The 27,848-nt window shown below is 38.2% G+C and overlaps 2 protein-coding genes across 3 annotated transcripts in view; one reads left to right on the forward strand and one right to left on the reverse strand.

Moving 5' to 3' along the window:
• The window catches only part of SPATA9 (spermatogenesis associated 9), a 63,792-nt gene extending 51,182 nt beyond the window's left edge, over positions 1 to 12,610 (forward strand). For both annotated transcript variants that reach the window (XM_045796250.2, XM_045796251.2), the window contains 2 exons: positions 7,064 to 7,159; positions 12,133 to 12,610. In XM_045796250.2, coding sequence (XP_045652206.1) covers positions 7,064 to 7,159; positions 12,133 to 12,420 — 384 coding nt within the window. In that variant the 3' untranslated portion in view covers positions 12,421 to 12,610. The remainder of the gene's footprint in view (positions 1 to 7,063; positions 7,160 to 12,132) is intronic.
• Positions 12,611 to 13,304: 694 nt separating this feature from the next.
• On the reverse strand, positions 13,305 to 27,715 carry RFESD (Rieske Fe-S domain containing). Its single transcript, XM_045796252.2, has 4 exons — positions 27,604 to 27,715; positions 17,483 to 17,658; positions 17,332 to 17,366; positions 13,305 to 15,432 (listed from the first exon to the last, which is right to left on the reverse strand). Exons 2-4 carry the CDS (start codon positions 17,655 to 17,657, stop codon positions 15,169 to 15,171), a joined length of 474 nt encoding a protein of 157 aa, XP_045652208.1. The 5' UTR covers position 17,658; positions 27,604 to 27,715; the 3' UTR covers positions 13,305 to 15,168.
• Between the last annotated feature and the right edge of the window lie 133 nt (positions 27,716 to 27,848).

The raw sequence follows: 27,848 nt of genomic DNA on the forward strand, positions 1-27,848 counted from the left end.
GAGAGAAATAAATGTTTCTGGAGGGTTTAAGGAGAAGGCTTTATCTTTAGTGCCCCGTGACATGTCTTGGGAAGTACATCTCTAGATCTCTCCAGAGGAATACACTTTCTCTAGCTCCTAAAGCTGTTATTCAACCACGTCCTTTGCTCAGTAGGCCCAATCTGTACAGGAACTAGAGATATCCACAGAGAATTGCCTCCCAATACTCAGGAAAATTCAGTGGCAGGAAAGTAATCTCTTTCCAGTTGAATTTATGTTTCCTTTCATCCAATAATGAGAACTGAAAAACACAACACATTTGCCTTTTTGCCCGACAGTGAGTTTCCCAGGTAAATTTAGAGCTTTATTGTGATAATGTATTCCAGGAACCTGAGGTGGAGGGAATCAGTGACCTGTCCAAGGTCCACATGCTGACTGTGACTGTCTCTATGACATCAGTTCAAAATCAACACCCATGAAATTTCTTCCCCTTTGCTCTTATTCTAATTGTCTTAGAACCTAGCTTTAATTTTTAAAATTCTTATCAATAAAATGCTTCAAAATATATAAAAGAGTTTATCAGAAGTCCCATCCAAATGCAAATTGGTAGTAATATTTTGCAATATAGCCTTTGGATATCTCCTTTATAAAAAGAAATATAGGGGCGCCTGGGTGGCACAGCGGTTAAGCGTCTGCCTTCGGCTCAGGGCGTGATCCCGGCGTTATGGGATCGAGCCCCACATCAGGCTCCTCTGCTATGAGCCTGCTTCTTCCTCTCCCACTCCCCCTGCTTGTGTTCCTTCTCTCACTGGCTGTCTCTATCTCTGTCGAATAAATAAAATCTTTAAAAAAAAAAAAAAAGAAAATCTATTAAAAAAAAAAAAGAAAGAAATATAATTAACCATGTCCCAATACATTCCCCATTTTTTTCTCTACAAAGGTAATCATTGTCCTGAGGTTGATGTGAGCATTTGTGTGCATACTTCTATAGTTTCACTACATTTGTATACATTATTCTCCATATATTTAAAATTTATATAAATGGTATTATACCGTACTCATCCTTCTGAAACTTTCTTTTTTCACTCAACATTTTTGAAATGTGTAGCTACGGTTTATTATTTTATCTTCTTTGTAGTATCCCATTGTAAGACAAAATAATCCACAGTTCATTATTGGACAGACGGGCAATTTAGTTTCCAATTTTTTTTTGTTTTGCAAACAGTATTTCATTGAACACTCTTGTAAATGACTCCTCATCTCTGTGTGAGAGACATTCCCCAGGTATACATCTAGAAGGGGGATTACTGGGTCACGAGGGACACATATCTTCAATTTTATTAGCTGTTGTCAAAATGCTTTTCACTTTCTTGTGAATCATAGTGGTTCTTGAATCTGAGGATAATTTCTTCAGTTCTGGAAAATTCTTAGCCATTGTTTGTTCAGATATTACTTCTTTCTCATTTTCTCTAATCTCTTCTTCTGGAGCATCTGTTGAACATACTTTGGACATTTTCATTTTATTCTTTATATCTGTTTACCTTCCTCATATTTTCCTTTTACTTATCTCTTTTTGATACTTCCTGGGACATATACTCACACACTTACTGCTCCGCCTTTTAGTTCCTGGCACAGGGAAATTTCTTTCCCTCCCTCCTTCCTTCCTTCCTTCCTTCTTTCCTTCCTTCCTTCCTTCCTTCCTTCCTTCCTTCCTTCCTTCCTTCCTCCCTCCCTCCCTCCCTCCCTCCCTCCCTCCCTCCCTTCCTTCCTTCCTTCCCCCCCCTCTTCCTCCCTCCCTCCCTCTCTCCTTCCCTTCCTCCCTCTTTTTTCTTTTTCTTCTTTTTTGTAAACTCAGTCTTGTATTACGTTTTGGAGTTTGATTTTATATAGAATTTCTAGGAGTATTTATATAGAATTTCTAGAGAATTCCACATTAGCTCAGTCTACCCTACTACTGGAACCAGATGTCCTTCCTCTGGTATCTTTTACGATTTTAATATATGGTAGTTACATTTCTTTCTGGAAGTAAGTGGAGTATTAGTCTACTTTTTTATTTATTCAACATATATTTATTGAACATTGATGTGTAAAATCACTAGGTTAGATACCAGGATTCATAGATGTCTTGCTCTTGCCCTCTATGGACTGTGTGGATGATAGGTTAGTAAGCAGTATCAGTGGAGTGTAGCAAGCGCATGATCAGAATGTGCAAAGTGTGGTATGGAAGCATCAACAAGGGGCATATAATTCCACAGAATAGTCAGTGTTGGCTTCCTAGAAGATAATACTGGATCTTGAGGGAGGAGATACTAACCAAGTGAAGAAGTAGGAGAATTATCCCCAGAAGGGAACATTGTCTATTAAGATGTTGAGGTCAGAGAGAGTATAACTTATTTAGGAAATGTAAGCAGTTCCATATGGCTAGAGTGAGACAAGTGGGAAGAGTCTCAGAGATTCCAGGGTCCTTGAGGGTTAGGAATGAGGAATAAACTCTACTTGGATAATATGGATTAGCCAGGGTAGAGAATCAGAATTGCTACTGAGAGGAATTACGTTGTAGCAAGCAAGAAAACAACGTATCTCAGATGTAAAAGTCTCAGTGAAGAAGAAATAGAAGTATAAATAGTGAAGATAATGGCCTGGAGAGTCGAACAACGGAGTAACGTAAGAGGTGTGGTGGAGGTCAATGGAGCATATCCAGGGTGCCAGTGTACCAGAGAGAGAAGTGGCACAGAGTGAGGGAGCTGTACCAGCCCTGGTACATACGTTGCTTGGCTGTCTTTCCATAGTGCTAGAGTTTAGCTTACCCAGAGTGGATTCCAGCATGAATTCCTTCAAGGATTGAAGGAATCCTGCCTGTGTCAAAGTGGAACTTTCTGGTGTGCAGAAGTAAAAGGAGTGAAAACTGAGATTGCTAATGCAAGGGGATATGCTTTGTAGGTGCATGGAGGACATCACTTTGTGTGGGAAGGTGAGCAACCTCGTTAACCTATCAGGAGGTGTTAAAGATCCTCTTCATATATCTGACTTGTCACTGGTCTGAGGATAATTCATGATAGAAAGATACTTTTGTACACAGAGCACCTTAAATGGTTCTGCCAAACTCTGTTGGATATTATGTAGCTGGGGATGCCAGTCCAGCAGATTACTCCCTCAAAAACATGTAATAAAGGAGCGTTTTCATTAGGACACTACCTATGACTAGGATAGTGTTTCAGCCCTCTGATATGGTCTGAGACGAAGCATGCAGTAATAGTCTCCTCAAGGTAATTAGAGTATGAATGTTGTTACGGGAGCTCCTTGCCAATATGCCCAGGCCTTTCTGATTGTATGCTCAGCCCTAGAGCAAGTCCTCTTTATGTTAGCATATCCAGAGATATTGGGCCCAATATGAACAATCCAAAGACCCAGCTGATACAAGTGACCTGAAGAGATCCTGACGGCTTGTTGTAACATGAGCACATTGCTGGAGTCAGTCTTCTCCAGCTTGTTACAAGAGACTTGCTTTGCACCTGTCTTTACGGGTGCTGAGTCGGGTTGTTTCTCAAACCCTCCCAGCTTATGCAGGACTGAGATTATCGCGAGTTATCTGCTAGTTCTAAAAGGGCCTCAGGAGCAGAAAACTCTGGTTAGAGAACTTCTTGGTGGTTTTCACCATCGCCAGCATCAGTATTACAGAATGGTGCATCTGCTTAGCCTCGTAAGCTGTCTGGGTGAGTTAAGCCTGCAGCTGCTCTAGGCTGGTGACCTAGATAATCCGCTCGGACGCTCGCTTCAGCCAGGACACGTCAGCTCCCAGACAGAGTTGTTGACTTTGGCAGGGCAATGCAGGGCCACCGGAGCTCTTGTTATGATAGAATCTTCCTTATATATGTCACAGTCTTCCTTATAGTAGCATTAGAGGTGACTGTTTCTCCTTTATACAGGCACTGTGGAGTGGTGTAGGCCAGATATGGGCAAAAGTGAAGAAAACCCTCACCAACTAAAATACCCGCGACTTACGTGGATCCCAGTGAACTTGTGCTCCCTTTTTCAGGATGAAGATCAGACACTTTTCTAAGTCTAGTTTCTTCCTCACCCCCAACACTTCAACGTAGACTGGGGTTTAAACTCAAACCTCACATATTTTGTGTAAAAAAAAAAAATATGTAAACCTCAAAAATATCAAGAATGTCTGTAGGTCCTCGATGGGCCTGCCATGAGGTTATCTTGGATGGTATAATTCAAGACCTGGGGACAAAGGACAGTTCCTAGAAAGTAGAATCCCTGGAATCTTGAAGACATAACTTCTCCAGGTTGGCCAAGAGGTTGGGACATTAAAGCTTTTATAGGACCATGTGAGTAAGAGCTTATTCAAGAACAATGTTCCACTGCATAGTAATACTGGGATAAATGAAGTCAAATAACTTTCTTCACTGTGGACTGCTAGGAGTCCTTCCTGTGCTCATGAGTGCTGTGGGTTGCTCAAGCACAGACAGGGTCATGAAGCTTTTCCAAACCTACAGGAAATACTTTTTTCTGGGCCAGTGCTTCTTGCAACACTTACTTGTGAATCACTGACTTAAAGCTCTTCGGTGACTCCCCTAGTATCCTTCGTCAGGGTAGTTTGGAACAACATAACTAAGTTGGGCCAGGTGATTCTTTAACCTTCAAGTCATCTATAAGTAGATCTTTATTGTTTTCTAAACTGCTTATGGTTTGCTTTTTTTGTGATTTATCTCCATTTTCCTCCATGAAAATAAGATAAACACAGGTACTTCTTTTATAAGGTGAGGCAAAGTTATGTGACAGAGGTGGAACTCAAAATGATGTGAAAGAAATTTTGTTAAAGATTGAAATGTTTTTACTGTTGAAATATCCATATATCTGAGATGTTAGTATGACCATATCCTATATATGTATATATACATATGTATATTAAGAACTCAAAAAAACATAAGGGCATAATATTGATATCAAGATTCTTTTAACTTAAATATGCAAATAAAGTTAATACAAGAAGTTCAGATAAAAATTTTTAATTGGTTGAGATGATCTAAATACAACCTTTGATTTATAAATCTCCCCTATTTATCTATTTTATCATACACTAGTCCTGCTTATAGCATGCCAAAAATGAAACAGGGTGGTTTGTAATATGAAAAACATGTATTGGAAGTAGGTCATAAAATTGAAAAATGGCTACTTGCCAGTAGCCACATAAATTTTGGAGGAAATGTATTTTCTACAGGAATGAATTGTTACAGGAATAGAATGTATTTATTAAAAGCACTAAAATGGTGAAAAAGTGACCCTTAGGCAATACGCGGATTCCTCATTCAGAAGCATAACATATATCAGATATATAATTTATTTTGAAACTTTGAAAAGTCATCAGTTTTAATTACTTCAGGTGAAGGACAAAATGTGGGGAAAAAAAGATGCAGTGAAACAGAAACAGAGAAATTTCTCGTGCATGCAGACACCACTTTTATTTTTATTGTATATGGCCTACCAGGTATTGAATATGGACCTGTACATTGCCACTGTACATTCATATATTCACAAACTCATGAGTCTTTTACTCTCCTAGGAGACATTTTGTTGGAGTGTATCTGCTTTCTTCCCTAACGTCTGCTCTCCACTTGTCTTTTTGTCTCCCTGTAGCCCAATAGTGGGATTCAAAAGCATGCTATCAGTTTGATTCTTCTAGCAAGAGGGAAGGAGCAGCAGCTGCTTCAGTTCCTGGAAACTCTTTCCAGAAGCCAGGAACTCTGGGAAATTTTCCAGACTAATGGAGAGAGTGGGCTAAAACTGCCCCTACCTAATCCCACATGTAGGAGTCAGGATGGCCTGAAAGACAAGGCATAAGAAGGAATGCCTTCCTCCCCTGACCTGCCCCTCCCCCACCTCCATCTCTTAGCTGGTAGGCTACATAGTATTCTTGGCTTCAGCATCCCATAAATCACTTAAGAGAGAAGAAGGTAAATTGCAATTTTGTTCTTTATTCGGCAGTGGCAGCAGTAAGCAAAAACTGAACATACCGCAATAGGCACTTAGAACACAGTGCCATAGAAATGTTTGTTCAATAAAATGTTATTATGCATTCTTCAGAAGCACCCTTTAAAAAGCTGCGATATGCCATTGAGTGGATACAGCTTAATTTACCTAACCATTCTGCTTTCAGTTGTTTCCATTTTTCAATGTCGCGAAGAACTTTAACGTACATATACATACTGTTCTTTCTAGTTTGTATGTACTTTACTGTGCATTTACGTGATTTTATTAGCTGCAGCCTGTACCTTTGGGAGTTATCGAAAGCATTGAGTGTCTTGGCACTTACTTCGGAGCAGCATGGCTAACTGCCACTTCGCCGCTGAATGGGAAGGGCATGTTTTTCTTCATGCCCTCCTTTCATATCCTACTCAAGGCAACAGAGGTGACCTAGAAGACAGTATAATTCCCTTAAACTAAATATATTCTGCTACATTTGGGGCAGAGACTCCTATTACCAGACACTGGAAGCCTCTGAGAGACAACTTTATGATTCGTGTAAACCTTCCCTGTTTCAAAAAAGCATGCTGGATGGGAGCACAGTGCGTTTCCTGAAGCTTAATGATCATCTAAGGTTAATGCCGGCCTTCAGCCGTCTCATGATTAAGGTTTCCAATCAGGTCATTAATCTGCAGGAAATGCTTAGTATTTCGATTGCTGTTTGCTTAACGAAGAGGTGAATTTAGTAAAGGATGATTACTTGAATCTGAACAAAGAAAAGACTGTTTTTCTAACATGCACAGTGGCACCCCCTAGTGAGCACACTTGTTAAATGTAAAAAAGTTAATTTAGATTTTGGAAATGCAAGGTTTTTTATAGATCTTTCATAGGTTTTTATAGATCTGCCATGGCAAGAGAAAGTATCTTTTTGTAAATAAATAAATAAATAAACCGATATATTTTTGGAATGTGAAAAAAACCGAGATAGACCCAGTAGACAACTTTCTTTAGAAATATTTAAAATCTCATTTTGCAGTAACATTGTAAAATTTAACATTGTAACATTGAAAACTTTTATTATAATAAGAAAACTATTTTTCTGTTTTTGCAGGTCAGAAGGGGTTCTTTGTTTGAAATCATTTCTTTTCCAGCAAAGACTGCTTTAACTAGCATAATGTATGCCTCATATGCAGCACTAATTTATTTGGTAAGTTAAGAAAATTATTAGAATGTGGGTATAAATATACTTATTTCATGTAATGTTAAAGATATATTATAAATGCATAAGCCAAGGCACTGTTCTTTTGTTGTACAAAATAATTTTACATTGAAAATTTACTTTTCTAAAAAAAAAATTATTTTCTGAGGTGAAGTCAGTCCATTTCTAAGGCAAGTCAATCCACCAAAAACAAATTTACTTGAATAAAATTATTTTTATAAAGGTTATTACTATTTGGTCAAAACATTTTGGTTTTACTTTCACTTAGCTATGGTGGTTTTGTTTCAGCCATTGTGCCATGGTTGGCTAACACTCAGTATTTCCATCATTTAAGTCTATGATATTGGGGAACACAAGTATTAGTGTATTTTGAATTACAAGTGCTGTAATTCAAAAATGTTCATTAAAAAGTGTGACAAAAGGAGCTCTTTTGGTTAAGCATCCAACTCTTAATTTCAGCTCAGGTCATGATCTCAGGGTTGTGAAACTGAGCCCCGCATCAGGCTCTGCACTGAGCGTGGAGTCTGCTTGGGATTCTCTCTTTCTCACTCTCCCTCTGCCCCTCCCCCACCTTTCACAGGCCTGCTTTCTCTCTCTCAGAATTAAAATAAAATAAAAACAAAATGTAACAAATATATAAAGGATTTTTATAAATTATAAGGGGTTATTTTCTTTTAATCCATTGCCATTTATACTTACCTCTAAATATTTTTTAAAAGTATAATACAGAGAGAAAAGTATGCAGCTTGATGGATTATCACAAAATCTATTTATCTACCACACACATCACGAAACAAAATGTAACCATCATTCTAGAAGCCTCTTTCTTGCTTTCCTCACAATCATGAACATCTTCTATAAAGGGTGACCACTATTTTGACTTCTAATACCATAGACAGTTTTCTTTAAATTGTGTATAAATGAAATAATATACTATATATTCTTTTATATTTGTCTTTTTTGCTCAATTATCATTATGAGATTCATTCATTGCCTACAGCAATAATTTGTTGGTTTTCATTGTTGTGTAGTATTTCATTGATTGAATACATATATATTCAATATATATTCTCTCTATATAAGTCAGTGTCCACACTATGGTTGAAGCTTTATATTATTTACAGTTTGGGCAGTTGTGTATATGGTTTCTATGAATATTTTTGTACATGTGTTTTAGTAAAATTTCTGGACCACACAATATGCATATGTTCATCTCTAGTAGATACTGCCCAACAGCTGCTATTGTCAGTCTTTTCCATTTTAGCCACTCCTGTGAGTATGTAGTAGTATCACATTGTGCTTTAATTTACATTTCCTTGATTATTAATCAGACTGAGTTCCTTTTTATGCATTAAGTGAATATTGGGATCTTTTTTTGTGAATTTCTGTTAAAGTCTCTTCTGTTTTTCTATCTTTTTTATTGATTTGTACTTTAAAATATACTCTAAATATAAACCCTCTTTTGGTTATTTCTTTTATTCTGTGACTTCCTTTCACCCTTTTAGCAGGGTCTTTAAAATAGAAGTTTTTAATTTTAATGTAGTCCAATGTTTAATCTTTTCTTTATGTTAAGTGCTTTTTATGTCTTAATTAGGGCAGCTTGACCTATATCCAAGGTCATGAAACTGTTTCCCCTGATATATTCTAGGGGTTATTATTTTACCTTTCACTTTTAGATTTACCAATTCCATCTGGAATTGGTATGAGGTAAGGGACAAATTTTTCCTCTATGGGTATCCAGTGGATCCAACTTAATTTACTGGGGAGAAAAAACTTTTCCTTTTGCCCCAGAACATTTCTTTTGTCATAAATCAAGTGTCTTTATATATGTAGGTCTATTTATATATTCTCTGTTCTATTCAGTTAATCTCTTTTTCTATTTTTACACTGATTCAACATTGTATTATTTATAAGAGCTTTGTAAGTCTTGATAACTAGTAAAATAAGTCCTCCCTTCAATCCAGGAGCATAGTATATCCTTCTATTTATTTAGGTCTTCTTTAATTTTTCTTCATAATTCTTATGGCTTTTTTGTTAGAGGTCTTACACATTCTTGTTAATTTTTTTTATCATATTGAGACACACAATAATAAAGATTAAGTTTTCCCATCATCTATAGATTGATTGCAGTCCCAATTAAAATATGAGCAGGTGTGTAAGTTGACTAGTTTATTTTAGAATTTACAGGGAAATGAAAAAGGTCAAGAATAGCCAAGACATCCCTGAAAAAAAAGTAAAGGAATTTACTTTTATAAACATATCCATAGTTTTTTAAAGGAGCCAAACTTATAAATATTTTGCAAGTGTTAAAAATTTTTGAGAAGTGCTCAGTATCTTAAATGTGACTCATTCAAAAATGCCATCCAACTGAGCTAGGGTACAAATATGCTGCAAAGAATGGGTGGGATGAAATAACTGTGGCGAAACTAAAACAAATTAGGCTAAAACCAAAATTAAACTCTAACTTCTTGAAGGCTTTTGAAATCATCCCACATGACTTGTCATTCTATAAACTTTCTAAATAGGTATTAGAAACAATTTTTTGGTGACCTGATAATTGGTCACATATGCACCCAAGATCTAGGAGAGGTCAGAGCTGGAATTATGAGTTTGAAAGCAAATAATTATATGTTGGAAGTTAATATCCTGTGAGTGGAAGCATTGTGGAAAGAGTGAAAAGTCTGGAAGTGAAAAGAGTGGAAAATCAACAGAAATGTAAAAAACAGCAACATTTAGGGTGAGCTAAAAAGAAATCCATGAAGGAGACAAAGAAGCAAGAATCAGAAAAGTAGGAAGAGAACCAGGAGAGAAAGTGTCAAGGAAATAGAGTCTCAGGAAGTTGTGAGCAGTGAAGTGTCAATTACCAGCAGAAAAAGTCAAGTAAAATAAAGATTTGAAACGTGTTCATTAGATCTAGTAGTAAAGCTGTTGGAATCAACCATCTTGTAACTATTTCAGTGTGATAGAATGAGGAAGACAGAAATGAGAAGGTTTCAGTGAAGAGGAGATGATAAAATCAAAGCCATGAATATAGACCCCGGTTTGATCAAGAAAAGCAAGCATATATAGCAGTCAAGAGAGAAACAGGGTGCCAGGGATTTTTATTTTAAGATGGAAGATACTTGAGCACATTAGAAGTTTCAGGGCAAGAGGCAGTCAAGAAGGAGAGGCTGAAAGGCAGGGAATAATTGGTAGAGAAGAGGTAAGGTATAGATTAAAAATAAACATGGAGTTACTGACCTCAATCAAGAGGCTTCATTTTCTGTGACTGGGGTAGAAGTGGTTAGAATGGGCACAGATAAAATTTTGTAGGTGAGGGAAGAAGAAATATATCAAATAGGACAGTTTTTAGGGGGCGGGGATGGGAGAAAGAGAAAGTGCGTGTGCACGAGCGTCTTTCTGCTAATCAGTTGAGTAATAAGATCCAGGTTTTACAGCGTGAGGGGCAGAGGGAGAGGGAGAGAGAGAATCTTAATCAGGCTCCATGCCCAGCATGGATCCCACCATGGGGGGCTCCATCTCACGACCCTGGGATCATGACCTAAGCCAAAATCAAGAGTTGGATGCTTAATGGATTGAGCCACCCAGGCACCCCCCACATCTTTTTTCACAGCATGGCACGCATACAAAATGGTCCTACCAGGGGATAAATGGATGAAGCTGTTTGCAGCTGGAAGTGGTGGTTCTCAAGGTTTATAGCTCTAGGTTGGGATATACTTGGATGGCAGTGCCTTAATGGATGAAGACATTTAAATATCTCAGTTCATCAGAAGTCTAGAGTTCGGTGGTTCCCAGGCTTATACAGTGGAGCTACAATGTCATGAATGCAGGGCCTGTCCATCTTTCTCCTGCGCTATCTTGTTTATTGTTTCTGGTTCTTAGGTTTGCTGCCTCTCGCTCAGGTATCCTGTCGATATCAGTGTCCAAAACAGGGAGGAGGGGATAGTTAGGAGCAAAAGACAAAGAGTCTTTCTTTTTATATAGGTGAAAAACTTTCAAAAATCCCTTCTGACCTCCTCCTCAGCAGATATATTTTATTTTGTTGGCTAAAACAGGGTCACATGACCACATGCTAACTGCAGGGAAGTGAAGGAAAACATCTGGTATTCCCTCATTCTATAGCGGGGTACAGGCCGAGAAAGGAGGAGGCAGGAGATCAGGAAAAAATTGAGGTTGGTCAGTCAAGGCCCTCAGTCATTTCTCTATTACCCTCTTTAGGAAAACCTTCTAAGAATTTATAGCCTATTATGTGAGCTTTAGGCATCGCTTTGGTAAGATAAGCTAGTTTAGGTCTTCTCATATTTTATGGATTTTATTATTGTTGTTGCCTTAAATACTTGGCATCATCGTCATCTTCATCATTACAGTTCTTTGTGATTCCCACTTTTGAAAGCTCTATTTCTCTGTGTGTTTTGACATTCAAGGTACCGAATGGCATTTTTTCTGAGGGAAAATGGATCATGTGTTTGCTTAGAAATCATTGATCTACTAGCTTACTAAATTCTAACGAATATGTTTAGCCCTTTCAATTGTACACATGGGTATAAGCAAAGGGTGGGGGGAGAAAGTAAAAACAAAAAACCTACTTTGAGATAGTAACACATTTGGGGACAAATTCCATCTCCCAAAAAATGTTTCATTTAATTCAAGAGAAGAAAGGGGTCTCATTTAATTAAATCAGAGAGGAAAGATGTAAAACATTTAATCAATTGGGGGGGAAAGAGGTAAAGTATGTCTTTATTGAAGCATACTATGCTTTAATTTTCTTTCTAGATTATGCTATGATATATTTAGAACAAGGAATCAATCTCCTGATGCTTATCATGTGCCAGGAAAGGAAGTGCTTCTTTATTAGAATAAGGAGATTAATGACTTTATGTTACACATTTTATTGGACTTATTACTGGATGTTCAGTAGCTTAAAAAGAAACTTTACTTTTCAAAAATTTCTTTATTATTAGACAGTCTGTGTTAATGCTGTGCTGGAGAAGGTAAAGAAAATTTTCCAAGAAGAAGAATCCATAAGGCAAAACAAAGAAGAGAGTGAAAATCTTAGAAAAGCCTTTTCTGAGCCTGTGCTTTCCGAGCCTACGTTTCCTGAAGGTGAAATCAAAGCAAAACCTTATAGGTCATTACCGGAGAAACCAGACAATATTTCCGATCGCCCCAAACTTCCTGCTAATAAGTTGAGTAATAAGATCCAGGTTTTACATTCTGTGTTTGACCAATCAGCTGAAATGAATGAATGAGCAAACTGGAACGTAAATATCACTGAGTGGAGCCTGAGAGTTATTATCTATTCATATTTCATCTAACAAAACCAGGAAACTAGTTTTCGTATATTGACTGCTCTGCTTTAAAAAAGGGGTGGGGAACTACTAAAATGTCATTCTCAAGTATTTATATGGTAGAGAAAATAAAATGAATCTTGATGTAGAAGCATGACTATGATATTTTTTAATGGACAAGAAAGTGCACCCTTCGGAGGGTTAGACTTTATGCTATCGTTTATAACATGGCTATATTTATAATATATTTATGTTTTTGTTAAAGACCTGTTTCAAGTATCTTTCCAATTACAGTTGGCCCTGGAACATGGGTTTGAACTGTACAGATCGACTTACATGCAGATCTTTTTTGATAAATAAATACATGATAGCACTGGAAATGTATATTTTCTTCCTTATGATTTTTTAAACATTTTCTCTAGCTTACCTTAAGAATACATGATGTAATAATACAACACTCAAAATATGTGTTAATCAACTGTGTATGCAATCAGTCAGGCTTCCAGTCAACAGTAGACTATTAGTAAAGTTTTTGGGGAGTCCGAAGTTGTATGTGGATTTTCAACTGTGTGTGGGGTTGGCAGCCCACCCCCCCTGCAATGTTCAAGGGTCAGCTGTCCTCAGCTGGAGGGAAAACACCCTCCATATCAAAATACTACAAATCTTTTTCGGAGATAATAAAAGGATATTTATTTTCTATCTACAGGCTGCATAGTTTGAATCTGCCTATTATCGAGCCTTTTTTTTAAACTCATCTGTAAAGTTATGAAGGACTTGTAATTCACAGATGTAATAAATTTATAAAACAAAATATTAATTACAAATCTTATAGAAGATTTCTTTATGTGAGGATAGGCTATGACATGACATTTTTTATTTCCGGATTTGGAGGAACACATTTAGAACCAGAAATCAAGTCCATATTACTCATTGTTGCCCCTGGGTCCTGAGAGAAAATGCTTCTGGTACTGGCCCTGCAAGAGAGGGCCACTTTTCCGCCTGCAGAAGGTACTTTGGTTTCTTCCACGTGTCTTAAATTCTGGACACGTGTTAAGACCTGACTGGTCATTGGAGGATTAGCACCTGATATAATAGGCTAGGATGTACCCATCGAGTGATGGCACATTTCCTGTACCTGGGAAATAGCCGCTGCCATAAAAGTATTTATAAAAAGCCCAACCCTGACTTTTCAGGAGTCTGAGAAATGAGTAACCAGTGCGGTATCACCTCATGTTACCCATATTCCATCAGAAAAGGAAATGCAATAATATGTAGCAAAGGGCTCTGTAATCAGACCCTTAATGATAGGTACTTAATTCACTTAGTATTTTTGCAATAACCAAGGGAAAGAGTCCAGGTGGCTCCCCTAGAATGTTCAGTATTAGGTTTGGGGCTTTAATTCAATCCTAGGCCACTAAGAAGATTACTGTGCTTAGAGACAAGGTTCCAATTTTGACAAACAGTTTTTCGCACTCTGAATTCGTAATGTGATCATCGTGGTTCTGATTCTAGTTATGCTTGTATTCTACTGCCTGCTGCCGAGTTTCAGATGAGAAGCACCCAGAGCGTTACAGTACGGTGTGGGCACCAGGCAACCAACCAGAACAGTGCTGGCCATAAATAACGGGCCTGTGACCGCAGGGTGGGCCAATTTAACATCGACCCTGCCTGTGAACTCAGCAGAAAGAACTCTGAGGAACAACACCCTCTATCTCATCTCTGGAACAGTTACAGGAAACACTTAGTTCTACATACATCACAACATTCTCAAAAACAGAACAAAACAAAACCAAACCTTTATTTGAAAATTTCACGTAGGACATTCAAAGTACTTTGGCTCACTGAGTAAGAGACTTCACATCTCTCATGGCTGGGCAGCAGCTGTGTGTGCCTTCCTTGCTTGGAGAGGGTTTGCTTTGACCAGACAGAAACTGTGCCAAGATTTATTTGGTTTCAATGCACAGTACATGAGGATTAAGAAGTGCACTTGTGGTGAGCACTGGGTGTTGTATGGAAATGTTGAATAAGTTTCTTATTTTTAAATGAAGCACTGTAAATTGATCCCATTTTGGAGGCATTGTTTTAAGTGTAAAAAGTCTGCCATATATTTGGAAAAATTGAATAGTTGAGATATAAGCATTTCAGTGTATTTAAATTTTACCTAAAAAAAGTAAGAATAACAACCAAATGGCAGGGGGCAGGGGGTGGAGAGTGTGTCGAAGTATCAGTGAAACAAGAATACAAGAATAGAAGAATGGAAGAATGCTGATAATTGTTGAAGCTGGGTGATGAGAGCTTATTATGCTACTCTCTTTAGTTTGTATATATTAAAACTTTTGCACGATAAAGTCTGCTACATCAAGATAGGGATTCCCCCCCCATTTCTTATTAGATCTAATTTTTTACCTTTTCTTCATTGTGGCTACTGCAAATATTTTCACCCTTCTTAAAATGCACATTCCAAACCTAAAACCTTCAGGTTCCAATCAATCCAGAGGACTGGATGAAATGTATTCTATAGATCTTGATAATAATCCTTCCATCACACTAAATATATGTACTTTTGAACTGGTCAGATTTATATGATTTTTTTAAAGATAAGTAATAAATATGCCTATGTTGGAAAAATTAATACTTTTTGGTACTGAAGCACGATTATTCTAATATACTCAGAACATACACAACATTTTTCATTGCCATATAGTTTTATCAGAAAGAACTCCGAATTACTTTGAAGTCTCCAGTGGCATAAAAATCAGAGTCACACTTAAAAGGTTCATTAGAAAGAGTCACATAAATATCCCCATTGTCCACTGTCACTGTATGAATCCTTTGCTTTACTCCCTTGGAGCACCACTCGGGTTTTGCTGATGGATCTCTAGGGTTTATAGACTGATACAGTCCTTCTCCCGTTGCCAAAGTAATTTTGTATTTATGCCACGGGCAAACTATACATGGTCGTCCATCAAAATCCTGGGGAAGGAAATAAATGGTTTAATAGTCTGACATTTCCAACATTCGCAATAAATCTCAGACTCAACAGATTCCATTGCAGAAAAAACAGGTTAAAGAACAGGCCGGCTTCTCTTTTTTCCTTCCATTTACAAATTATTCAGCATAAGGCAGAACCTAATCTTGGCAGTCATCAAGTCCCCTCTGCATTTGATTAGAAACCCAGTGTGTGAGAGCTCTATCAGAAAACGAGCTCAGGGGGCGCCTGGGTGGCACAGCGGTTAAGCGTCTGCCTTCGGCTCAGGGCGTGATCCCGGCGTTATGGGACCGAGCCCCACATCAGGCTCCTCTGCTATGAGCCTGCTTCTTCCTCTCCCACTCCCCCTGCTTATGTTCCCTCTCTCGCTGGCTGTCTCTATCTCTGTCGAATAAATAAATAAAATCTTAAAAAAAAAAAAAAAGAAAAAGAAAATGAGCTCAGGCAACTATACCATGTGACTGAAGCTACGATGTTATCTATTAGATGTTAATATCATTTCCTTGACAGAAAAGGGACAAGGGCATCAAGTGCTTCTAAAGGAATTGTCACTAGCTGCTCGAAGAATGGTGAGCTTCAAATATAAATTTAAGAGAGGTTCCTAAAGGCAGGAGAGTATATGTTAACTAAAGAGCAATTTTTGATCTCGAGTAGTCAACTCCCAACTTTTTAATTGTCTCAAATGGGTGCTTCTCAAATTTTAAAGAGCATGGGAATCCCCGAATCTTATTTAAATTCAGTAGTCCTAAGGTAGGGCACGAGATTCTGCATTTCCAAGAAGCTCCCAGGTGACACCAATGTTGCTGGTCTATGGAGCACACTTTAAGTAGCAAAGTCTTACAGGTCTCAGTATGGTCCCAAACTGAAGGAGATTCTTTCACATTATCACCACCAGGTGCTGACGTTTGCTTCTCTACACCAGAAGTGCAGTAATACTGACATTGTATCCCCACGGAACAGTCAACAGACATCACATTTTTATAATTCATAAATTCATGTTCATGATTTAAGCACACATAAGTCCTTTAACTTGAGGACAGGTGTGGAAGTAGGTAGATATGAAGTAGAGAGAGTGAATGCTAAGTTTCAGCTTGTATTTTGTACCACTGGCAGGTGGCAGGAAGGAGAAGGATGGAGAAAGATCAGTTTTATGAAGTAGAAGACAAGAAAGTAGGCAACTAGCTAGTTTGGGAATGCAAGGAAGTAAGTTCCTGCATTCTTCCCTCAAATTAACCTTCAGTGTGTGATTTTCTTTTTAAAATATACATATTTATATGTTTACTACATTATTCACATAATATATACTCACTGAAAAAACAAACTGTGTAGAAGTGTATAAAGTACAAAGCAAATATTATTTTTTATTTAAAAAGTAGGATCTCATTACACCTAGCATCCAATGACTTGCTTTTTTCACTCAAAAATATATTGCTGACATCCCTCCATACCAACACATACAGATCTGCCTCATAAATTAATGAGGCAGTGTTGCATAGTTTTCCATAGCATGGCTATTGAGTTTATTTTAAATGTTTCTTCTTATTAAAAACATTTAGGTTGCCTTCAATTTTTCATTGCAACAAATAATGCCACAGTAAACCTCTCCCATATATATACTTGAACATTTGTGCAATGATATCTGTAGGGTCGATATCTCAGAATATAATTGCTAGGTCAGAAGCCATGCATACTTCCCCTATTTACCTGTGAAACAGTTTTCTTTACATTGTAGGACTGTGAATTCCTGAAATATTAGCAGTTATACTCAAAGCATTAAAATGCAGTTCAAACCCAAATATAAATTATTTTTCCATACAGAATGAAATAAAGAATATAAATAAGAAACATGTGAATTTGTAGAGAACAGATTTAATTTTACATACCTCTATATCTCCCAAATGTAAAGGTCCTCCTGAGTCTGAAAAGAAATTGAATATTACATCTAGTCACTAAAAAAAAATAGCCTTAAATTTTGATAGTTTTGTGGTTAGTAAACAAATATACAAGGTTTACAAATGAAAAATAAACTCTTACGGTAACAGCGAATATCCATAGCATGATATTCTCCTTTGTGGTAGAAAATGACCACTTCTCTATCATGGACAACAGCTGTCATTCTTTCAGATTTTTTAATGTCCTCTTCTCTCCCAACATAGACAGAAGAATATTCCTTCATTTCAGGATCTTGTTCAGAGCCATCAAGATCCATGCTAGTTGAACAAAAGAAAAAAGAGGCAAGTAGTTTTCACAACTTTGGCTACAACTTAACTCACAGAGATCATCATGTTATTATATATTTAAATGCTCTAAGATTGATGGAGGCTTTTTTTATAGCTATATAAAATGAAACATTCATAAATACTGGGTTATAGTTAGTCATGATTTTGAGTTAGAGACTCTTAAAGCTTGCCAAAATTAGGGGGGACTCCCTACTTTGAGGCTGGACCCAGATTCATTTCAATGTGTAAGATGGATATTTCAGAAGTCGCAAGACCCAGAGACTGAAGTTTCATTTTTCTTTTGTTCCCTGTCATTTCAATGCTAAACAACACCCAGTTATCAGTGTTGTTTTCAGCCTTCTCTTAAAGGTAGGATTCTTTGATAGTTGGAATAGTCTTGGATCTCTTCATTGAGGTGACTCATTTGATACTGCCTGGAGTGGACAGCCAGGCTTAGAAGTCAACCAGATAACTATACTAGCACAAGGGGATAGGTATGAATGGGCACATTTCATTTTCTTAACTCAGACAGAAACTAACATTACTTTCTTCTGCCTTACTTGGGAATTCAGAGAGATGGCTTTCTCTTCAATTAATTTATATAAGTATATAAACCCATATTTCTAAACAAAGAACTTTTAGTAGAGAATTTTCAGGTACACTAAATATATTTTTTCTCAGCATAGATAGTCTATTTTTTTGAAAACGCTTTTATTTTTTATAATTTTTTTATAATTTTTTATAATTTTTTTCTATTTATTTTTTATAATAATTTTTTATTATGTAAGTCACCATACAGTACATTCCTAGTTTTTGATGTAATGTTCCATGATTCATTACTTGTGTATAACACCCAGTGCACCATGCATTACGTGCCCTCCTTAATACCCATCACCGGCCTATCCCAATCCCCCTCCCCCCGCCCCGCTGAAGCCCTCAGTTTGTTTCCCAGAGTCCGTAGTCTCTCATGGTTCATTCCCCCTCTGTTTACCCCCCCTTCATTCTTCCTTTCTTCTCCTACCGATCTCCCTATTTCTTATGTTCCATAAGATAATTGTATGTTCCATACGATAATTGTCTTTCTCTGCTTGACTTATTTCGCTTAGCATTATCTCCTCCAGTCCCGTCCATGTTGCTGCAAATGTTGTGAAATCGTTCTTTTTGATGGCTGAGTAATATTCCATTGTATATATGGACCACATCTTCTTAATCCAGTCATCTGTTGAAGGGCATTTCGGCTCCTTTCACAATTTAGCTGTTGTGGACAATGCTGCTATGAACATTGGGGTGCATATGGCCCTTCTCTTCACTATGTCTGTATCTTTGGGGTAAATACCCAGTAGTGCAATTCCTGGATCATAGGGTAGCTCAAATTTTAACTTTTTAAGGGACCTCCACACTGTTTTCCAGAGTGGCTGTACCAACTTGCATTCCCACCAACAGTGTAAGAGGGATCCCCTTTCTCCACATCCTCTCCAACATTTGTTGTGAAAACAACCCTTTTAAAGAGACCTTATATATACTTTAAGAATATAGTCATAGTCTGTTAATTCCACGTGAGAAGGAAACATCAAGATACATCAGTGTCAGGACTGTCAGGCCTTGTAGAGGATTTTCCTGAGGGCCTCCCACTTGGGGGTATTTATTTTATGCTATGACAGTTTCTGAATAAAACTATATATCCTGTTTTGCCAAGAATTGCTATAATTTTTCTTTCTCCACTCTTAACCCCGTATCTTTCTTCTTATACCCACCATTTTTCTATTAGAGTAGTTATCCCAAATTTTCTGGAAACATTCCTGCTTTTCCTCCCTATCTCAGGATGGAGACTTGTTGTCTATAACTTTCAAAAAGTGTAAAGAACCATGTATAATATTATCTTAGGGTTGACAAAGAACTTTCTTCCCTGGGCAAGAGCACATTTTGAATCTTTGCACATAATGAAATAAAAAATCACAAGATGGGGCGCCTGGGTGGCACAGTGGTTAAGCGTCTGCCTTCGGCCCAGGGCGTGATCCCGGCATTATGGGATCGAGCCCCACATCAGGCTCTTCCGCTATGAGCCTGCTTCTTCCTCTCCCACTCCCCCTGCTTGTGTTCCCTCTCTCGCTGGCTGTCTCTATCTCTGTCGAATAAATAAATAAAATCTTTAAAAAAAGAAAAATCACAAGACACAAACTGGGTCAAATGACTTTACTTTTTATTTCTTCAATAATTGCATTTCCGGATATCCCTGCATGGTTTCTGCCCTCTGCTGGAGAATGGGAATCTTCAACCATCTGGACAATATCCAGTTTCACAACTGGCATAAGGCAAGCTCACTCCCCGATACGCGTGGACAGGAAAGAGGCTGCCTACAGCATTTGGGCATGAGATCTTATATGTACCTCAACCATTATCTTGGAGCAGTGCTACTCCAACTCCTTTATTATATGAAAGAAATTAAAAGTTCATGGTAACATCTAATCACAACCTACTTTTTTCTTTGGGTCACTGATGGACAAGTTTCTCTGTCATCTATTTAGGGAGGAATATATGTCTAAAAAGCAAGCAAGCAAAATTCTCAAGAAGTGACTACTGACAATAATCTTTAGCACAGAATAACAAAATTTCAAAAGAAAAATTTCACCAGTGGATCTTCTCCTTTTGCCAAGTTCTCTTTCCTTGTCGGAGATTATCATTTATTTAATAAATATTTTCTGAACATGTAGTATGTCACTGGCACTTCGAGGAAATAAATCAGATCAGGTCTCTGTCCTCTAGATAGTATATTCTAGTTGGTGAGATCAACAACAAATACCAGTAAACACACAAATGAGATAATTACACACTACCGAAGCAGCCATGAAGAAAATGAACTGGGCAATATGAGAGAAAAGGGGAGGCCATTTTGGAAAGAAAAGACTGGGAAGGTGACTCTGAAATGACAGTTGAGTTGGAACCTAAAAATGCAAATGAACTAGACATTTTAAGAGCTGAAGGAAGAGCATTCCAGGCTGAAGGAACAACAAATATGAAAGCCTGAGGAAAGGGGGAGGTAGGGGCAGGAGGCTTGGTTAATTTGCGGAACAGATAGGAGACTGGAGCATAACGAGTGAGCTTGGTGAGACAGACAGGAGCCAGGTCGTGCAGCACTGTGTGTGGATTTTGTTCTAAAAGCAATGGGAAGGCACTGAAGGGTGTAAAGCAGGGAAGGGTGACATGATTTATTTTTAAAAGAATGCCCTTGCTGTGTGGATTGTAGCAAAGTAAGAAGGAAGCACAGAAATCAGAAAGCTATTGCAGTGGTCCATGGGGGAGAATATGGTGGTTTGGACCAGGGTGTTGACTCTTCTGGGGAAGTAATAGTAAAACAGTAAAAAGTAATAACAACAACAACAGCAGCAACAGCAGTAGCTACAATCACACTGTGCTAACTACATGTCAGGCACTGTTTAAAGACTTCACATTTATTTAACTCATTCAATCTCCCAACGTTTTACCACAAAAAGATTAGACTCTAATTGTGCAGTGAATAAACTGAGTGAGGTCCAGAGAGGCTTAAGAGGGCCAAGACCAGTAGAGTGTCCAATCTATTGCTAATCTAATGAAATTCACTCACTGCTCACTACTCTATCCTACGTTCTCCTCAAATGGCAGGTAAGTGGTAACCCAGCAAAAAAGGCAGGCTATGAGGTAAAATACATTCTAATGCTGGCCACCTCTTCACACAATGATCCATGAACAAAACACGGGCTTCCTAAGAAGCTGTCCCAAAAGACTGGTTCTTTCATGAAGAGTTGGACCCATGCCATACCCCTTTCTCCTTGTAATTTCACTTATTCCTTTAACCTCCACTCTCCTAGAAATAAAATACTGGTTAATATCCAAGCAATGGTTTATATCCAGAATTATTATTACTACTCTTTTCCCAGTATTTTTAAAGTTTGTCTCCTATTAGAATCTTAAATACTCTTTTGGTCAAAAATAGAAATTGAAAAGTGAGAAGAATCAAAACTAAGAAATCTTTCAATATTGTTCATTGATACTGGCTCAGGTGTCAACTCTGCATAGGTCTGATCCAGTCATTTTTTAAAAAAAAGATTGTGTTTATTTGAGAGAGCAGGGGGAGGGGCAGAGGGAGAGGGAGAATCTCAAGCCCACTCCGCAGAGCACAGAGTCGGATGCAGAGCTCGATTTCAGGACCCTGAGATTATGACCTGAGCCGAAACCAAGAGTCAGACCCTTAACCGAGTGAGCCACCCAGGTGCCCCTGATCCAGTTCTTGAATCAAAATAATGATTTGTATTCATCACAGTATAACATTTAAGAGCCATTATTTGACATTCAATTAAGCACCAGTCAGCCTTAAAAATGGCATATATGTTCATTTTCTTTTTTTTCTTTAATAGTTTGGGGCCTCCAGCCCTTCTTTTTTCTTTTCTTTTTTTTTTAAGATTTTATTTATTTATTAGAGAGAGAGAGAGCACGAGCAGGGGGAGGGGCAGAGGAAGAAGCAGACTTCCTGCTGAGCAGGGAGCCTGACCTGGGACTCGATTCCAGGACCCTGGGATCTTGACCTGAGCTGAAGGCAGATGCTTAACTGACTGAGCCACCCAGGCGCCCCCATATATGCTCATTTTCAATCCAAAATAACTCTCCAGTCATAATGTCTCAATAGATGTTTATGTTGACACAAGCCTTCCAAAACAAAATGTAACAACTATTTCTAAAGGTGGTGGCAAGGCTAGGTTTTATTTAACATTTTCAATTTCAGTTCCATTTTAACAATTTCATTATTTTATGGATTTCATCAGATTGGGAAACTAGAGAAAGTTCCAGATAACTTGAGAGGCATCCAACTCTGTCTTATACAATATAAGGCATTACATATAGGAAAGGAAAAGGAAGTGAATCAAAGTGATGGCGCATGATAGCCGCAGAGACCCAGATGGGTGTTAAACATTAGGAAGGTTGCCGTGGAATGCTCATATCAAACAAAATACAACTGCCTATACTTTTAGATACTTCACGAAATGACAAATCACATGTCAACTTCAAAAATTCTAATTTTAGAAAGATGATCCTTCCAAATCCATGTTCTCTTCAAATACAGTAATACTGTCATATTCACAGGAAGTTGTACAGAACGATGATGTACCTTTCTTGATAACAGAAAACTACCATTTTTGGGCGCCTGGGTGGCACAGCGGTTAAGCGTCTGCCTTCGGCTCAGGGCGTGATCCTGGCGTTATGGGATCGAGCCCCACATCAGGCTCCTCCGCTATGAGCCTGCTTCTTCCTCTCCCACTCCCCCTGCTTGTGTTCCCTCTCTCGCTGGCTGTCTCTATCTCTGTTGAATAAATAAATAAAATCTTTAAAAAAAAAAAAAGAAAACTACCATTTTTATTTCACTCAAGTCTCAGTTTAACATTTTACATACAAACATGTGTATGCAACTTCTTTAAAAAGGGCACTTGGACCTTGATGAACCTAGCTTAGGATGGTTATAAACTATAGACCCAATCCCCACCCCTCAACAAGAGGGAACATTTGTTATGTGGCAGCACCAAGAGTCTCCAGGCTTTCTGATGGCTTCTCTAAATATTTAATCTTGTATGACTGATAGGAAGTCTAGAAACGTTGGGAGGAAAAGAACACGGAGTGTTAAAAAATAAGTTTGTAAAACAGAAATTATTATTTAGAAGTAAAAATCTCTATATGAATGTGTTAGGAGTGACCTTTAGAAAGTAGGAATTTATAGGCTACTATTTTGAGAAGGGTAATTCTGAGCCATAAGGAAGACAGATATTAGATCTTACATAAACCTGGGCTCCAAAACTGAGGTGTAGGAAGTGGGATGTTTGTGTGTGTGCATGTGTGTTGATGGGGAGAGGCAGGAAGGAACTTTGAATTCAAGGTATAAAGGAAAGCATTACACAAATCAAGCTTAGGAAATTACAGAGATGTCAGATTTGTACTCTGAAGTTTGCACTGTCAACTCTTGATCTAACCTAGTCACTTTTTAAATGATGGAAAAAAGAACATGCTATTTAAAAAAACTATTTCACAATAAGTCAAACTGAGAAAGACAAATAACATGTGATTTCAGTCAAATGAATAAACAAAGTAACAAAAAGCAGGATCAGACCTATAAATACAGAGAACTGATGGCTGCCAAAGGGAAGGGAGTAGGGGGGGAAATGGCAAATCGGCAAACGGCAGTGGGAGGTACAGGCTTCCAGTCAGGGAATGACTAAGTCATGGGAATAAAAGACACAGCAAAGGGAATACAGTCGGCAATATTATAACAGTGTTGTATGGTGACAGATGGGAGCTACACTTGTGGTGAGCACAGCATAACCTACAGAGAAGTTGAATCACTACGTTGTACACCTGAAACTATTGTAACATCGTATGTCAGCTATACTGAAACAAACAAGTTAAAAATTATTTTACAGTGAAAAACAAAAATATAGTATTTTTGCGAAAAGTCAATGAGGACCATGCCATGATTCTCTGGATTAGCTATGGCTGACAGAAGGCTGGATTACCACAACTCTAAACAGTTATCTTGTTTTGCTTGATATTGGCAGGTACCCAAAGTATACAAATTGCTCAGGTGGTAGGACTTACTTCCACAGTATTGGGTGTGCAGACTTTATCACATTTTGTGACAGGACAGATAGAGGGGCAATAAAGATAAGAAAAATGGGAACAGATGAACTGAAATAGGCTGAAAAAAAAAAAAAGAAATCTGGAATTTGCAACACATAAAACCGACAAAGGATTATGATTCAGAATACATGAAGAAGTTCTACAAACCAGTAAGAAAGTTCAAAAAAAAAAGAAAGAAAAAAAAATGAGAAAAAGATACAAACATTTCATAGATGAAGACGTCTGAATGGCCAGTGATCACATATAAAGATGCTCAACCTCATCAGGAGGAAAAAATAAAAGAAATGTAAGGCAAAGTCACAAATGGGATACTATTTTCTATCCAATTGGCTGGCGAAAATTATACCAAGTATTGGTAAGGATATGGAGAAATTGATGGTGATGACATCAAATAGCAATACCACAATTTGGCATTTCTAGACTTTTCTAACATATTCATGACCCATTAATCCCCCTTTAAGTATATTATAGAGAAGCATGCACAGACACCAGGAGACATGCATAAGACAAGCAAAAGACAGGAAAAAACTCAAAATGCATCAACCGTAGAATGGAGAATTTTTACATTCATTCAGTGGAATGCTATATAGTAGCAAAAAATGTCTGGGTACATTAAGTTGGATTAATTTCAAAAACATAACTTTAAAGGAAAAAGTTTTTTTTCAAGAACTCAGAGTATGCTTCTATTTTTACCAAGTGCAGAAACAGGCAAAACAAAACAATATATAATGGATACATGCAGCTAGGGTAAATTTATAAAGAAAAGCAAGGTGATAGTAAACACAAACTTTCTTAAATGTCTCAAAATATCACATTTATTCCTATATTTAAAATTACTCTTTTAACATTTAAGTTGTATCCTACTGTATATTTATGCAGCAAATGATCCAAAAATCAAGAAAAAAGGGGATAAAAATGGCACTTTCTATCCTCAGAAAATGTGCCTGTGCACTTAGATCATGAATGGACTATTTGAGAATTTTGTTCAGCTTATTTAAAAACTTGGCACTAGAAGAGGAAATAAATGAATATTTACTTTTCTTTTTCTAGGCAAAAAATTAGAAAAGAAATACTAGTATCAAGCAAGTAACAAAATACATGAGATGTGGAATAGTACCAAAAGTTAATTAAGTTCTCCCCCATTTCCAAATAAATGAGAACGAAATACAATCCTTCAAGTTTCAGTTTCTTTGGACACAGAGTTTTAGCAGAGTATGCACCCCAACCAAGGAAAACTGCAGGGAACTTTGCAGGAACTGATAAGAAATGAGCAGAGAACGCTGGGCTCAACGATAAAGGTTTCAGAGAATTATGATTACAGTCTTGCATTTTGCTTAGTAAAGTATTATCGTATCTCTCAAATAATGGTCATATTTATTTATGATATCTGGTTATATTTATAATTAACACCCACATTATTCTTAAATATTATGAATATCACGGTCCATTCAGACAATAACAAAAGTCAATGCATTCACCTTAATTACCATTACTTTGATGCACTATTCATATGCTCCCACATATTTCCTCTATTTCGAGTCGACTTTAAGATAGCAAATCTTAATTAAATAAAAAGAAAGTGAAAAATTAACTGGTCTATACAGTTTGGGAGCTAGATGAAGAAAAGTTACTCCTGAAAAATTTAGCCATTTTGTTCCATTTCCTCTTAAAGAAATGTTTTTTGGTCTGTGCCTCAAATAGGTTTCTAAAGGTGCTAATACCATATAAACTTACGGATTAGCTAAATGGATCATGTGTCTCTATCAGATACCATTCCAGCACAGGTTGAAATTAAAAAAAAAAAAAAAAAGTAAGTTTCCATAAGACACTGGAAACGAAAGAGAAAATTAAAGGAACGTACTTATTACTCCTCTTGAGCTCTGACAAAGGTGCTTTTACTAAGTCTGGGGCCTTGGTCTACACATTATCAGAACGCATAACTCCACGGTGACACCCCTGCTTTTAGTTCAGAGAAGAGAAATGCCTTAGATAGTAGTTTTGTATCTTTTTGGATGGCAGAATAATAGTAGATAAAACTAGTTATCTTTCAGTGAGTACCAACCTCTTGGACTGTTTGCATACCTGAGTTCATTAATCCTCGCAAAACCTCCAAGGAAAATAGCATATTTATTTTCCAGATGAGGAAACTAAAGGTAAAGGAATCTTTTTAACGAAATGTTTCCTAAAACCACAAAGTAGCAGTCAAGATACAAACCTATATCTTCTGAATTTAAATTCGATGAACACTGGTATATAAATCTTAACATTTCATCTAAGTAGCATCCACAGGTTTATAAAAACACGTGGCCTGCAAGTAAACTGTCTTAAACGTACAAAACCTTTTAGCAAAATAAAGCTATCTGTGTACGTATATGTGTATGTGTGTATCACCAAACATGATTCCACATTTTTTAAAATTTAGGAATGCTAATGTGCAAGAGTTGCATCAACAGATGTTTAAAACGGAATAGTTTCCTAATCTTTTAATAAATTCACGTAGCTGCTCTGGGATCCGCTACCATGTCCCTGCTATTAGAGATCTGTGATCACCAGGTGAGTTCATCTGGTTTTGAATCCCTGCTCTGTGTGAACTGGGGCAAGTTGCTTAATTTCACTGTGCTGCAGTTTGCATGTAAACACACACACACACACACACCTCTGCCAAAATGCTTCACTACAAATCAAGTGTTTTAGAGCAGGGCCCGCCCGCGGGGAAACGCTCCAATCCTGTTAGCTGTCATCTCTAAGTCCTTCCAGCTCTGACAATTTATCAACGCAAGACTTCAAGCTGTATTTAACATTTTAGTAAAGTAGTTACACGGAGAGGCGCTCAGGAACCACAGGCACAGTCTACGCGTGCCTGTCCTGGTGGACTGTTCCACCGGCAGACTTCGGGAGACGAGTACCTACGACCGCCAGGGCTGCGTAAACCCCGGGGCAGGTTCAGCGCGTACGAATGCCAGGAAAGCTAGTGCTTAAAAACGCCCCTCCTGCCCCACCCAGGAGGCGGGTCCCGCGTGGGCCCAGACTCAAAGGGGAACAAGCTCGGCGGGCCTCGCTGTCACTGGGCGGAAGCCTGCCCGGAGGTTAACGTTTAATGAACTCGTGCCCTTCCTGAGAAGGGCGGAGAGCAAAGACCGAGGAGACCCCCTCGACCGCTCCAGGCCGCCAGTGCCGCCGCAGCTGCGGCCGCCGGAAGCCCGAGCTGAGGCCCGCCGCCCGGCCGGAAGCAGCGGCGCTCGCGAGCCCCGCCCAACCCCGCGCGAGAACATAACTTACCTTCCTCTAGTTCCTTGCTCCGCCTCCGCAAAACCGGCCAGCCGCGGAGTCCGCGTGACAGTCGTGCGCCAGCCAAGGTTCTGACCGACGCGCGGAGCCTCCGCGGGGCGGGGCGAAGTCGCCCACGTGACCCGAGAGCGCCTGGACCCGGAGAGTACCTCTGTGGCACTGCCGGCTGATGGCCCTCCCACCCCCGAACTGATAGTCGTGAAAGTGTGCTTGACAAACGTAGGTGGCATCTATTT

Source organism: Ursus americanus, chromosome 5 (assembly GCF_024610735.1).
Source record: "Ursus americanus isolate L20-20 chromosome 5, mUrsAme1.1.p, whole genome shotgun sequence".
Taxonomy (NCBI): Eukaryota; Metazoa; Chordata; class Mammalia; order Carnivora; family Ursidae; genus Ursus; species Ursus americanus.

Bases quoted from the DNA above. Each gene is read 5' to 3' on its own strand.
- RFESD (XM_045796252.2), bottom strand. From the start codon at position 17,657: ATGGATCTTGATGGCTCTGAACAAGATCCTGAAATGAAGGAATATTCT. The intron at 17,367-17,482 runs GTAAGAGTTTAT...ATTTCTTTTCAG, and splicing joins TATGGATATTCGCTGTTACC to ACTCAGGAGGACCTTTACAT. The intron at 15,433-17,331 runs GTATGTAAAATT...TTCCTTCCCCAG, and splicing joins TACATTTGGGAGATATAGAG to GATTTTGATGGACGACCATG.